Source organism: Danio rerio, chromosome 15, assembly GCF_052040795.2.
Source record: "Danio rerio strain M-AB ecotype USA chromosome 15, GRCz13ab, whole genome shotgun sequence".
NCBI classification, from domain to species: Eukaryota; Metazoa; Chordata; class Actinopteri; order Cypriniformes; family Danionidae; genus Danio; species Danio rerio.
Window position 1 is genome coordinate 44,789,079 of NC_141035.1, and position 14,609 is coordinate 44,803,687.

Sequence of the window (14,609 nt, forward strand, 5' to 3'; positions counted from 1 at the left end):
AAAAGTGAAAGTTTTTGCGGTTACAGGCATTATTTAGGCTACTATTTATTTATGAGACTTAAATACTGCATTTTAGTAACATTTTAAGCACTATTTTAGCTGAAATAGATCATCGGATTGTTATCATAACCAAAAAAGGACATTTGAACATTCATGGACAGCAACAATAGCCAAAATAGTATTCAAATAATTTTAATATGGTGCAATTTTGGTCCTCACACCTTTTTATTTGTTATTTTTTGTTTCAAAAATAAGGTCCAATATTTAGAATATAAGTCCCTTGTATAAGGTTTTCTCTATTTAAAAACAATACAGTAGCGAAAGATGACTGCACTTACACCAGATTGTATGTTTTCTTGCACAGGTGGACATTGAACTCATGAAAAATAATTGTGTACACTGGCCAAAACTGATTAGCTGAAGTCACACCGAAGCAACACCCAAAAGAAGATTCCACTTGGTCTTAAAACCTTTTCGATGGGTTATTTTCACTGTTTATGATGGAATATCAGTCAAAATAGGACAAATGAGCTCATTTATAGGACAAATTCTGGACCTTTGTCAGTGAGGGGTGAGTCTTTCGAACCCCCACCCCCAGCTAAGCCTGTTGCTTGTTTCAAACAAGTTTTTTTGTTGTTGTAGTTGTTGTTGTTGTGCAGAAAGGATGATGTTCTGAAGAATGCTGGAAACCTGTACCTATTTACTTTCATAATAGAAAAAACAAATACTCTGCAAGTCAATGGTTACCGGTTTTCAGCTTTCAGCTTTCTTCAGAATATCCTATTTTGTGTTTAACAAAAGAAAAAACTCATAAAGGTTTATTAAGTGGTGAGGTTTTTCTTTTTTGGGTGAACTATCCCTTTAAGTGAACAACTATAACCTCATACTGTTGACTCCACTTTTTTGAACATAGATGTGAAGACATGTTCAACTTAAATGATTGCCAATTTAATGTTTTGGTTCATATATTTAAGCTTGGTCTCATTTTAAAGAAAACATTTGGAATGAAGTGAAAAATTTTCGAAAGGCTAAATAAAACCAAATTTATGTGCCTTTAAGTTTATGAAAATAATAAAACAATACACTTTAATTTTAATACATAAAATATGTATTTTACAAAACCTGTTTTAGGCAAAAAATGACAAAAAACGAAAAAAATTTAACAAACTACATGCCAAACTTAAAGTTGATATCTCAAAAAAGAGGATGCAGTAAGATTTTGTTTATACCAGACATCAAAGAAAATTCTATTTACTAATTAAATATTTAACTTTATTTTCTTTTCTTTTTTGCTAGTATTGAGGAAAGGTGTACATACGTAAGAAAATAGATATGCTTTTAGTGTTTCAATTAATTCAATGAATAAAAAAAACATAAAAAAGGATTATAGAAGTACAATATTTCAACATTTTCATAACTATTATGCCATTGTTGCCATATGCAACCACATAAATTAATTTTATTAAAATGACATGTCTCATTTTGGAATGTGCGTGTAATGAAACTCTCAAAATTTATTTGTTTTATAGTAATAATTATTATTTTTTTATTATTATTATTATGAATAAAGTATATTTATTTATAAAAAAAACTAAGGAAAACATAATCTTAAATATAGGGGGGGGGATAATACAATCTTCTGGTTAAATAATTTACATTTTATTAATATTATTAGAAATTTATATTACTAAACACATTATAATTTAAACACATTTGTCGTAGGAATTACATTTCAATTTCCAAACTCAAAATCATGAAATTCAGAATTTTTATATGCACATTTTCACCCTAAGCTAAACATTTAATAATCATGAATATCAATATTTAAGTTCAGATCTTGTAAGATTTAAAAACACTTAAAATAAATTACTTTATTCCAACCAATTAAACTCAAAATTCTAACTCAAGAACTAAAAAAACTACTCCAAAACTGCCCTAAGATCAGTAAAAGCGTCTTACCTTGACACTGCTCGATCCGCTCCTCATATCCAGGGTTACACAGACAATTCCCAATGGGCACCAGCCACTCCCCATCTGCACCGCAGTACATTTTGGGCACCTCCTGCTCTTCTGAATGATCCACACATGAACCTCGCACCTCCACCAGGGATGACGTATCCGCTCCAGTCACGGTATCAGGAAACTGCGCCAAGTTCCTGACGGCTAATGGACACTTTTTATAAAAGACGTGAACCGAAACCAGCGCGATGCAAGCTCCTACATCCTGAAAGGCCAGATAAAACCCTGCACGGCTTAAAACACCAACATCCCGAACTTCAGTGTTCAGTTTCATAATACGATCGCCGATATCCACCTGCGTGAAGCTTTCGTCTGCTGCTACAGTATCAATCTTTGAAAATCGGCTCTCATGAGCGTATCGTTCATTATCGGAGTCAGACTCCAGGTAGTAGAGGTTGAAGGTCTCTTTGCATGTGCCGATGACGCCGGGAAGGCTGTTGCAGTCCCGTAGGGTGAATTTAATCTCGATGTAGATGCGCTGGGCTGCTCCGCGTTGTATCCAGTGAGTCCTGAGCCAGTTGTTTTGACTGGGCTCCATCACGTTGCACACCTGGTAGGTTCTGATGGGGATGTTCTTCTCATCCATGATGCTCACCTCTTCCCACTGCATGAGACGATACAAAATATAATGTAAGATATGAGAAGAAAGAATTTTAAGACTCTCTGGGGGTGTGCAAATAATTGACGAGCAAAATGAGCACATTTAAAGTCATCTTTACGCTGAATTAGCATGTCTAAATGATAATAATAATCTTTATTTTTTCATTTCTATAGCACTCTTCTGGACACTCAAAGCGCTTTACACATTTCTGACAGGTAACTGTCTGTAACCTCAACTGTCCTATTTCAATTAAAGGTAAAAATAAATAAATAAATAAAAAATAATTATAAAAAAAATATGCAAAATCCTCACAACGTTGGGGTACAACGTCAGTCTGATTTCATGTTGACATCTTATGCCTGCTGGGTGTTTAAGACCATTTTGGATCTAAACAGTCTCCGGGTCATTGAGTGTGACGATTTTGGACATCTTCTTTCACACTTTTAATGCTTCCAAACAGTTTGCTGCAATTATAAAATCACCCATGTCTTGAGGTAGTTGGTTATGATGTGATTTACTTTTGAATAGAACGGAATCACAAAACTGATTTTTCTAATCCCCACAGACAAGAAAAAATAAAGTATGGGTAAAAGTACCAATACTGCACTAAAAATGTACTTAAGGGAAAGTAATAATAATAATAATAATATTAATAATTTGTTACATTTATATAGCGCTTTTCTGGGCACTTTACACAATGTGGGGGAATCTCCTCATCCACCACCAGTGTGCAGCATCCACCTGGATGACGCGACGGCAGCCATTTTGCACCGGACCGCACACCACACACCAGCTGATTGGTGGAGAGGAGACAGAGATGAAGCCAATTGGAATATGGGGATGGTTAGGAGGTAGAGGTCTGCATTCCTGCGGCTGTCCCGCGGGCGCCGCAGGACCCGACCAGATTTCTGCGGCACGGGAATAAATTTCCGAATTAATCGAGAGAAAGAATTAATTAAATTAATTAAAATGAATTAAATTAGAGAGAGATTAATTAATTAAAGAGAGAGAGAGAGCGAGCTTTGCCTGTGTGTGTGCTTGGTGCTTATGTGTGTGTGTATGTTAGTGCGCGCGCGCGAATGAGAGAGAGAGCGCTTTTCCAGATAGCAAAATACACTCGGGCCAGTTCCGGCTAGATTCTCGCCTGCCAGAGACTTACCACTCAGCCCGGCTCCAGCTGCCGGACTCCGGATGCTTGTGGACTCACTGCCCGATTCCAGCCCGAATCAATCGGGCCAGATGTGGCGGCCATAAGCGAGCCGACGCTGCCGCATCCGCACCGAAATCGGCCTAAGAGTAATGTGCGCTGCGGCCCGGAGCTGGCGCGACTCAGTATTTTTATACCTTTATATACAACCTTTTGGTATTACATTGGTACTTGATACATGGTATTACAAGCCTTTGAGTTGATATAACAGCAAACGCCTGTGTGTGTGCTTGGTGCTGTGTGTGTGTGTTTATACAGACAGCTTGGCTGTCTGGACTGTATAGCTGTGGGATTTTTGGTTTTGCTCTCCCACGCTCTTTAGCGGGATCGGGCGCGGCGGCCAGAAAACGAGGCGGGTCGGGCAGCGGGACAATAAATTCTTAATATAAGCGGGAGCGGTCGGGTTCGGGCTAAAACCTGGCGGGTGCGGGCGGGAGCGGGATTCAAAATTTAGTCCTGCGCAGATCTCTATTAGGAGGCCATGATGGACAGAGGCCAGTGGGCAGATTTGGCCAGGATGCGGGGGTTAAACCCCTACTCTTTTTCGAAGGACATCCTGGGATTTTTAATAACCACAGAGAGTCAGGACCTCGGTTTAACGTCTCATCCGAAAGACGGCGCTCACTGAGCAGTATAGCGTCCCCGTCACTATATTGGGGCATTAGGACCCACACAGACCACAGGTTGGGCGCCCCCTGCTGGCCTCACTAACACCACTTCCGGCAGCAACCTAGCTTTCCCATGCAGTCTCCCATCCAGGTACTGACCGGGCGCAGCCCTGCTTAGCTTCTGTGGTCGACCATGTGACAGTTGCAGAGAGTTAGCTGCCAGCAAAGTGCACATTTCTAAAACTACTTAATAAATTACAATTACAGTAATTTGAGTATTTGAAATTAGTTACTTTACACCACTGGACATTATGGACCATATTTAGTGCGATAATGTAATATTTTACAAACTATTTGAAAGCACAGGTCAGAATAATTATTTTGTTTAATTTCTAAATTAGTACATCTGTTATGCTGAATGACAATGAAACATTTCACCCATATTTTGATTTTTAGTTACTTTACTTTGCTGAAAAGTTATTGGAAATATTAAAGAGGCACTCAACTAAAGCTTTGCATCACCTCATCTATCCCAACATGGATGTTTTGTATAAGTGTGTACAGTATACGTTTTTATTTGGTCTAATGAAAATGTTTGTTTTAAAATTAGCACAGTTGTGCTCGTTTATGTGATTGCAAGTAAACTGAACCACATTTAATCAATTACATCACATCTTGAAAGCATTGTGATGAAAACACTACGTTTTTAGGCAATTAGGATAACTCGAAAACAGTAATTGGCTGGAAAAATCATCATCGGAGCGTCCCAAATAAAAACTGATGGCATCTGGATGACAAAACGTGAAGCTCATCAGACTGCTGAAAAGCTGAAAGCAATCGATCAATCATTTAACTAAACAAACATGAGGTCATTCAGAGTGAAAACAGGAAGCTGTAGAGTGAATGCAGATCTAAAGCATAACATCTGTCTCATTCTTCTAGGCTTGAGTAGAAGTTTCCCTAGACTAAGCATTATTCTTCTTCTATATGCCTTAGATACAATAACAGCTCTGTACAGTTATTAATGTTGAACAGCTCAACACGTCTCAGTGTCTGCTAAACCAGCATTGCACCAACTGATTGGACTGGATTGGAGTTTCCATCCTCTAATTAACTTCGATGACTTTTATTAAAGCAGATAAAAACTTGCAAGTTTTAATTGCATGCCCAATAGTCTTACATTTCTGCAAAACCTAAAATACATTGCTCTGTTTATGTTTCGTTGCAGGTTTCAGATGACAAATCCACTAGAGGGCACTTTTTACAATTGGCGAATGTGAAACGCAATACTTTGCTTATGCTTAGTACTACGTTTTAGATACACATCTTCTCTTACATGTTCACCAAAAGGCGGGGCTTGTCGTACAGATCAATTAACGAACAACTGGTCTAAACCCTTCCCTAAACCCAACCAATATTGTTATCAAAAGCAAATATAAGAGAAAATGCAGTGCAACCACATAGTTTTACCTTGATTTTACATTATTATTATCTTTTTAGTGGAGCCAAGTTTTGACAGCCTCTAGCCAAAACTCTCTGCATCACAAGTAAACCACAGTACTGGTGAGCTTCCAAGCAAACTGACTGAAAAGAAAAGTTGATAAAATAAGTGACGTAAACATATTAGACATATCTCGCCCCCAGTGTTCCTTTTACCTTGAAACTGCAGTCCAATGTTTGTTGAAGTATGTTTTTGCAAAAATATAGGCTGAGGTACATATTTCTAATGAGCCTATTTTCTTAAAAACGCCTTAATAAAAAAAGATTAGAATAATAATGATTTGTTTTTAACTTGTTTGTAAAAGAAGCATTTAATGGTGCCCAAGGTTGCATTTATTAAAAACAGTATGTTCAGAAAATAAAACCGCATGCAAACCACAGTACAAGGTGAGCTACAGAGCAAACTGACCACAACAGAAAAGTTGACCATATAAATGATGAAAACGTATTCGATTACAAATCTAGATACAGTTTAGTTGTTTTTATATATATTTTTGTTGTTGTGCATAGAATTTTACACACATATTTTGTCGATAACATGTTGTTGGCTACATACTGCCCCTAGTGTTCCTTTAACCTTAAAACTGGATTCAAACAATCATTGAAGTAAGTTTTGGCAAGAATGTAGGGTGAAGTACATATGTCTAATGAGCCGATATTTTTAAAAAGCCTTAATATAAAAGTTTTAAATAATTATGATTTGTTTTTGATATGTTTTTAAAAGAAGCTATGCTCAGTTATTTGAAAACAGTATGTCGAAAAAAATTGTTGAATATATTGAGTTATTTTAAAATGTGATTTATTCCTGCAATGCAACACTGAACTTTCAGCATAATTTCTCCAGGCTTCAGCGTCACATCATCCTTCAGAACTCATTATAATATTTGCATAACATTTAAATAATTAGCTTCTAATCATAATATTTGAATAATTTGCTTTAACATATTCATTAGGCCTAATGACAAACAAATTTGTTCTTGTTTATTTGATTGCCAGTAAATGGTATGCAAAGAGTAGAAAGTTATTATAATTTCAATAACATTTTAGAATTTTACTGTTTTTTTTGTGTGTGTGCTTTTTTCTGGACATTTTTTTTTTGTCAAATTGGTTCACAAACAAATGACTTTTTTATCTGGTCTTTTCAAATCAAATTAAAATGTCTTCTTGGTGAGCATTATAAAAACATTAACAGCTATTATTCCGAACATATTCCTAGTGATGTGTTGCAGCTGTAAGGGCATCCACTGCGTAAAACATATGCCAGATAAGTTTGCGGTTCATTGTACTGTAGCGACCTCTGATAAATAAACTGACTATGCCAAAAAAAGAAATTAATGAATAAATGAATGTATTCCAAACGTTGCCTTAATAATTTGTCTTTTGTCCTTGAACTGCATGGACAATGAATAAATTACCAGATCAAGTTACTCACAAATCTCAATTACTGATTCATTGAAAAAAAAAAAAGAAAAGAAAAAGTTAATTTAATTTCTCAGAGAGCAAAAAAAATCATGTATTAAATGATGTCCGCTAAAATCATGCATAATCCCATTGTAATGTCCCATGTCTATCCTCTGATATCAGTAGGCACACCCCCACACAGCCAATTCTGACGACCTTTAAGAATCTCCAGGAATCACAGCCTGAATGTAAATTCAGAATACTTATTCATTTATTCATTTTCCTTCAGCTTAGTCCCTTTACTTATCAGGGGTTGCCACAGTGGAATGAACCGCCAACTGATCCAGCATGCGTTTTTGCCTAGTTTAGACTGTGTGATTTTAGCCCCTATTTTGGCTCGCCGACAGGTTTTGAGAAATCGCCGACAAATGCCTGAAATCACAGGCAAATTACTGCTCGTGCACGTGAGTGACAATCACACAGTATGAACTAAAGACGTGATCTGAGAGAATCACCGATGAGTCGCCGATGCCTGTGAGATATTTGGCATGCTAAATATCTGGAGCTGTCGGCGATTCAAATCATGCCGTGTGAATTGAGTTTTGACTGAAAATAACATCAGCGATCGCCTACAGCCAATGAGAGAGCAGCATTCACTTGTGTGTGTGTGTGTGTGTGTGTGTGTGTGTGTGTGTGTGTGTGTGTGTGTGTGTGTGTGTGTGTGTGTATATATACCTGCTGCAGGCCAGCGGGAGGCTGGGGGAAAAGTTAAAAGCGCTCTTTTTCGGTTTATTTGGACCCACAAAATGGAGGAAAAACTAGTGGAGGTTTGACAGGACTCAGGAGCAACCGTATCTAATTGACGTTTCATACAGAAAGAAATTAGTTTATTATTAACGTTGAGGAGAAATGGCTAATTCCCTACATTTTCTACTCCATTAAAGGCTTCTTTCTCATTATGTAGTTAATAACAAAAGATATACTACGTGTTTTTGGCTGTGAGACGCAGTTTGGACGAAGTTATCGGCGATTCTTCCTACAGTAAAGTCATGCAATGTGAAAGTCCCTGTCGCCGATCCATTTTGCAGTGTAAACAAAGCAGCGATGAAATGCTAGCCCAGATAGTCATGCAGTGTGAAAACATCTGTGAAATGAACTCGGCATTATGCAACGGATGCCCTTCCAGGTGCGACCCAGTACTGGGAAACACCCATAAACTCATTCACACACACTATGCCCAATTTAGGTTATTCAATTCACCTTTAGCGCATGTGTTTGGACTGTGAAGGAAACCGGAGCACCCGGAGGAAACCCACGCCAACACGGGGAAAACCAACAACACAGAAATGCCAACTGAAACAGCCGGGACTCGAACCAGCAACCTTCTTGTCGTGAGGCGACAGTGCTAACCACTGAGCCACCATGCCACCCCAAAGTCAGAATATAAACGCATACATACAAAAGATAATAGATTAGTAGAAAATTATCCTCTGATATAAACATCCACACTCCCACGAAGCCCATTTATTTTAAATAATCTCCAGGAATTATTGGCCGTGCGCTAAAACTAATTGAGCATTTGAGAGATAATAAGACTGACAGCGATCTAGCGTCCGTCAGGGATCGGGATTGTCTCCGTTTCGGGCTCGTCCCTTCATCTGTGTAACTGCAGAGGCCCAGCGGAGCAGCGCAGAGATAAGACGCCGGAGCAACCGATAGCGGGACGAGAGGAGAAAAAGAGCTAATTGGCCGTATTAAAGCCTGAATAACCGGCCAGCGTCCGTGCCAAAGGCCTGTCCATCATGGAGAAGATCACAGAGGGAGAGGAACTCAGGAGCTCAATGAGACTTGGATGGATGCGAAAGGAAGCCGGGCTGCTCCGGAATGAAAGGGAATTCTGTGCGTTTTATTGAATCGCCGATGTGGTCATTTAGATCCACCTGATCTGAAGATGTTAAACGGCTAATTGGTGATGAGGGGCTCGAAAACACTGCAGGAGAGCATACATTATCGGACAGAACTCGCTGACCCTCTCCATCTAAGACCTCTTACACACACACAGACTCAAACAGACCTTTTCTCTGCCTCCGGGTTGCCAAGTCTCTCCCCCCTACCTCTTTTGAGAGAAAAGGGATAGAGTTTCCTAACAAAGGGCATTTCTGTCTCCCTGCACTATTTAGGAAATTTGACGCCCGTCGCTGTAACCTAGCTTTTGCGAATTTACATCCCAGAGAAGTGGAGAGCGGCAGGGTGATCTCATTCGCATTTGTTGAGTATTCAGACGTGACTTGAAGATTTTTGGACGCTGAACTTATAATATTAAAACATTGGCAGGTTCGACAATTTAAACGACTTCATATGTGAGAAAAATATTATGTATATATTGTATATATATATATTCAGAAATACTCAGAAAATTGGCTAAAGTTAAACTTAAAAAGTGAGGGAAACTTGGTGAGGAAGGGTGTTGCAGAAAAAATTAAAGAAAGAAAAAAGGTAATCGTGACTTTCCTCACTTTTTTTCTAAGAAAAGAACCACTAGATATAAACGAATAATTCCGTGCAGCTTTAAACTCTTTTTATTTAAACTCTTTTTTTAAGCTTTAAAAATTTTATTTTACATCTTACAATTCTGACTTTTTTCATCATCATTTTGAAACAAGGACACACAATTCTGGCCTTCCCTGTTGTTATTTGTTTCCATAAAGTGAAAAAAGTAAAAAAAGTAGGGGCGAGCAGCTTTAAACTCAGAATTTTACATCATAATTTTAGTTTACATCTTACAATTCTGACTTTTTTCATCATCATTTTGAAACAAGGACACACAATTCTGGCCTTCCCTGTTGTTATTTGTTTCCATAAAGTGAAAAAAGTAAAAAAAGTAGGGGCGAGCGGCTTTAAACTCAGAATTTTACATCATAATTTTAGTTTACATCTTACAATTCTGACTTTTTTCATCATCATTTTGAAACAAGGACACACAATTTTGGCCTTCACTGTTGTTATTTGCTTCCATAAAGTGAAAAAAGTTAAAAAAGTATGGGAGAGCGCTGCACTAAGTTACACTTTTTGGTTTTGGCCAAATAAGGAACAAAGTAATAGGGTTAGATAAACTATTTGTTTTTTACTAACAAAACACAAGCCTCTCCTACAAATGAGCACTGGTTGTAATGGCCGAACTAACAGTATGGTATTTGTGCAGTATTGCCAAAAATAACAGGAGTATAAATGTTACTATTTACCCCAACTGTGGGGCAAGTTGTAACAGACAGAGGGTTAGTTGTAACACATGCTTAAAAATGCTAATTTTACACAATTAATTTAAATCCAGTTTACTTAAAATAGTAGCTATATTTTCGCAGTACTTGATATAATTTATTGAAATTATTCTACATAGAACAGTGTTTATTTATTTATTAGTTATACATTTGGATTTATTAGGATTATTATCCAATATTATGCAATGCATTTATTTGTACTATTAGCAAGAAGTATTTTTTTTTGTCTATTAAAAATATTTTCTATTTAAAAAAAACTTAGTTTTTTAAATAAATATTACACTCAAAATTCAAAAAATAGTTTGTTGGTTTAATTGGTGTCCAACAGTGTGTGGCTTAATTGTAACACCTTGTTACAACTAACCTCGGTGTGTCATGTTTTTCTCAAAACTGGCTTGTAGTCACTGTATGCTTTTTTTACATCTTTCAAAATGGTTTCATCTTTTAGCCTACAAGACAGTAAATCACAACAATAAGATCTTACAAAGGTACTTTCACAGATTTTTTTAATAAAAAAAATTGAGTATAATAAAAAATACTTTTATGCTGCAAAAATGGTTTCTCCTGTGTTTCTCATCCAAATTCGCCAAACTTTTTCAAAAAATTAGCAGGAAGACGCCTGCCAACACTGCGATGAAAACCTTGGAAGCATGCCATAGTCAACCCTAAGCAAATACCTTAAAACTCTGTTACATTTTAGCCCGCGTTACTTTGTGCCCTGCGCTCCTCTAAGAATTGTGGCATAAAAACTATTTTACTGCTAGTACTACAACTACTACTACTACCTTACTAATCAACTTTGTATTTATATATATTAATAATTCTGCCATTTTTCCACATATTCTGAGTCTAAAGCTTACAATTTATGTTTTTTTATTAATGATTGCAAGTGTATACAGTTGAAGTCAGAATTATTAGCGTCCCTTTGAATTTAATTACATTTTTTTCATTTTAAAATATTTCCCAAATTATGTTTAACAGAGCAAGGAAATTTTCACAATATGTCTGATAATATTTTTTCTTCTGGAGAAAGTCGTATTTGTTTTATTTCGGCTAGAATAAAAGCAGTTTTACATTTTTTTTAAATCATTTTAAGGTTAAAATTATTAGCCCCTTTAAGAAATATTTTTTAAATAGTCTACAGAACAAACCATCGTTATACAATAACTTGCTTAATTACCCTAACCTGCCTACAGTAGTTAACCTAATTAACCTAGTTAAGCTTTTAAATGTCACTTTAAGCTGTATAGAAGTGTCTTGAAAAAGATCTAGTCAAATATTATTTACTGTCATCATGACAAAGATAAAATAAATCAGTTATTAGAGACTTCATCTGTAGACAATGAAGATACAAATTCAATACACAATATTATATTGTTTTCCAAAAAGTTTACTAGTATTCAGAAACAGTAATTGAGTAATCAAATGCAAATAACACTGTGTAGTCTCTGATGTAAAAATAATTCAATAAACTGAATCAGTATTAAAGGTAAAAAGGGCACAATTTTAACACTGCATATCTTGTGATGTGTCTATTGCGAATGATCGTTGCGATATCAATCGTGAAATAATATAATGTGCAGCTCTATCATTACCTCTCTAAAAGTATGAAACTGTGCTAAGAACTATACAAGAAAAATAATGAGGTCAGTTTAGAGAAAGCGGGACGCAAAGACTCACCCCTCCTTCAGTCGGGCTGGCGACCCATGCCAGCTCTCCTTGCACTGATCTGGAATCCAGCAGCGTGACTGAAGGAGAGAAACACAGAGGACTTGTGAATGAGATCACCAAAGCCTGACAGTCTCAACCATATGGATAAAACTCATCTCTTCTCAAACAAATAATGACAACAGATGCAGCCATGGCCAAAAGCTCACTCAAAAAAAAAAAAAAAAAAAAGACAATTGCTTTTTGTTCAAACTACTTATTTAAAATGAACTGAACACAACACAATTCTTGAGGGTTTTTTTTGGAACAACTTTGTTCAATCCACTTAAATTTGTATTATTTAATATAAGTTAATTTAATTCCGTCATGTTGCCTCATCGTCAACTGTGTGAAACTCAACATTACAGTGCTGACACAACATTATCTGAAAAGAAATATAGCTAATTAATAAAATATCTATTGCTAATAATACAAACGTTATGTTGCAAATGTTACAAACTAATAAATACCTCAAATGTTATCAAAAATCACACTGTTTATATAAAAAAATGAGGTAAACGCTGTCTTCAAGTAGTCTAAACGACCAAGAAAAGCTCAAATTAATTTTAAACCACCATCAGTGTTTGTAATGAAGTTTAATATCATACATAGTTTGTTTATAATTTCAAATAAAAAAAACAATTAGCAATTTTATGAACGCAAAATAATTATGTCTAGAATCCAGATCATATTTACATAAAATAGACATCTGACATTATAAATACTAATCAAACACGAAAAAGAAGGGTGAATAAATAAATAACATATCAAAAACGTAATATGTAAATAAATCTTCAGTATATCTCTATGTTATTGAGATAAAGTTGGTTTTATATTTGCACATTCGTTCAGTGTGACATGCTCCCTATATTACTGAGGTAAAGTTGGTTTTATATTCACACATTCAGACTTTCTCCTTAATAATATAATTTCAGAAAATTATTGTTTGCTAATTCTAAATATTGAAATTACATTAACTGACATGTCTATCAGAGTGCAACATGTTTACAGTCAATTAAAAAGTGCTAATGTTGTTTTTTAGTCATACGTACATGTGATTTTAGACTAAATATTCAAAGTACCATGGTAAACAATATAGGGAGTGTGTCAATGTGTTCAATGTGTTAATATAAAACTAACTTTTCCCCTTTCCTTATATTGTTTAATAGGGATAAATTTGGTTTTTTATTTACTCCCTATATAATTATATATAGTATACTATATAGTATACTATATTGATTACCATGGTACTTTGAATATTGTCTGAAATCACATGTAAATAAACATTACTGCGATTACATGACTGTAAACAATGCTGTAATTTGATAGTCATAGGATGATAATATGATTTCACAATTTAAAATTTGCTAAGAATATTTTTGTGAAGTTTATTATTTGGAATAAAGTCCAAATGTGCGAATATAAAACTAACGTTACCTCAATCTCTATGTTAAGTATGAAGAGTAATTAGCTATACGTTGTTAATTGGTAATTGTCCTACTGAGTAACCTACACATCAGGTGCAACAAACCGATTACTACAAAACACACTTTATCAAAAACCTTACTACAAAAATGACTTACAATTATAAATATATGCGTTTTGTTAACATATTGTGTTTGTTATGGTTATAGACACATTGATGGACGCGCGCGCCCGAGTTTAACTTAACTCCTAAACTTTTCCAATTTATTCAAAGCACTCTTACCTTCATTCGCCGGAGGACTCCTCGGAGCGGACAGACCTGCACAAATCCCCAGGAAAAGCGAGGTGAGAGCGTAAATAATCCCGGCCATGAGCGCCATTCGTGCTGTAAAATAACTGTGTCTCCGTTATTCCTGTTTATTCCTCGTGCTGTCCCGCGCGACTGATGATCATCTCTTGACGAGACGCGCACTCAACGGCGGCGAGCTCTGCTGGAGGGGGCGTGGCGTTCTGGAGTGACGTCACTAACAATCAAGCTAGAAGCGGTCGATAAATTGATTCAAATTATTACTAGTCATGTTTTTGTTGTGTTTGCAGGTGTTCAATTAGATTAGAAATGCGTATAGCTGAATACAGTTGCAAATATTACTAATAAATATATTACTTGTTTAATATTTATGCGTATTGTTATCAAATTCCAAACAAATTATTCAATATTATTGTGACATATAATATAATTTGTATTGTATCCATTCATCCTATTATATTAGGATAAATAAATCCATTTATGTATTCAGGCGACAAATAACAACAATATAACAACAAATAACGACAATATATTCCCAGCTGCTTTGTGTTTTTAA

General features: G+C 35.9%; 1 protein-coding gene across 2 annotated transcripts in view; it reads right to left on the reverse strand.

The window, feature by feature from the left end:
- Nucleotides 1–14,193, reverse strand: part of epha4l (eph receptor A4, like) — an 87,900-nt gene extending 73,707 nt beyond the window's left edge. For both annotated transcript variants that reach the window (XR_015509894.1, XM_087284613.1), the window contains exons 1-3: nucleotides 14,030–14,193; nucleotides 12,295–12,362; nucleotides 1,960–2,623 (exon numbers count right to left, since the gene is read on the reverse strand). Coding sequence is in view for 1 of the 2 variants with exons in the window: in XM_087284613.1 (XP_087140739.1) it covers nucleotides 1,960–2,623; nucleotides 12,295–12,362; nucleotides 14,030–14,126 (829 nt within the window). In the remaining variant the exon portion in view is untranslated. The remainder of the gene's footprint in view (nucleotides 1–1,959; nucleotides 2,624–12,294; nucleotides 12,363–14,029) is intronic.
- Between the last annotated feature and the right edge of the window lie 416 nt (nucleotides 14,194–14,609).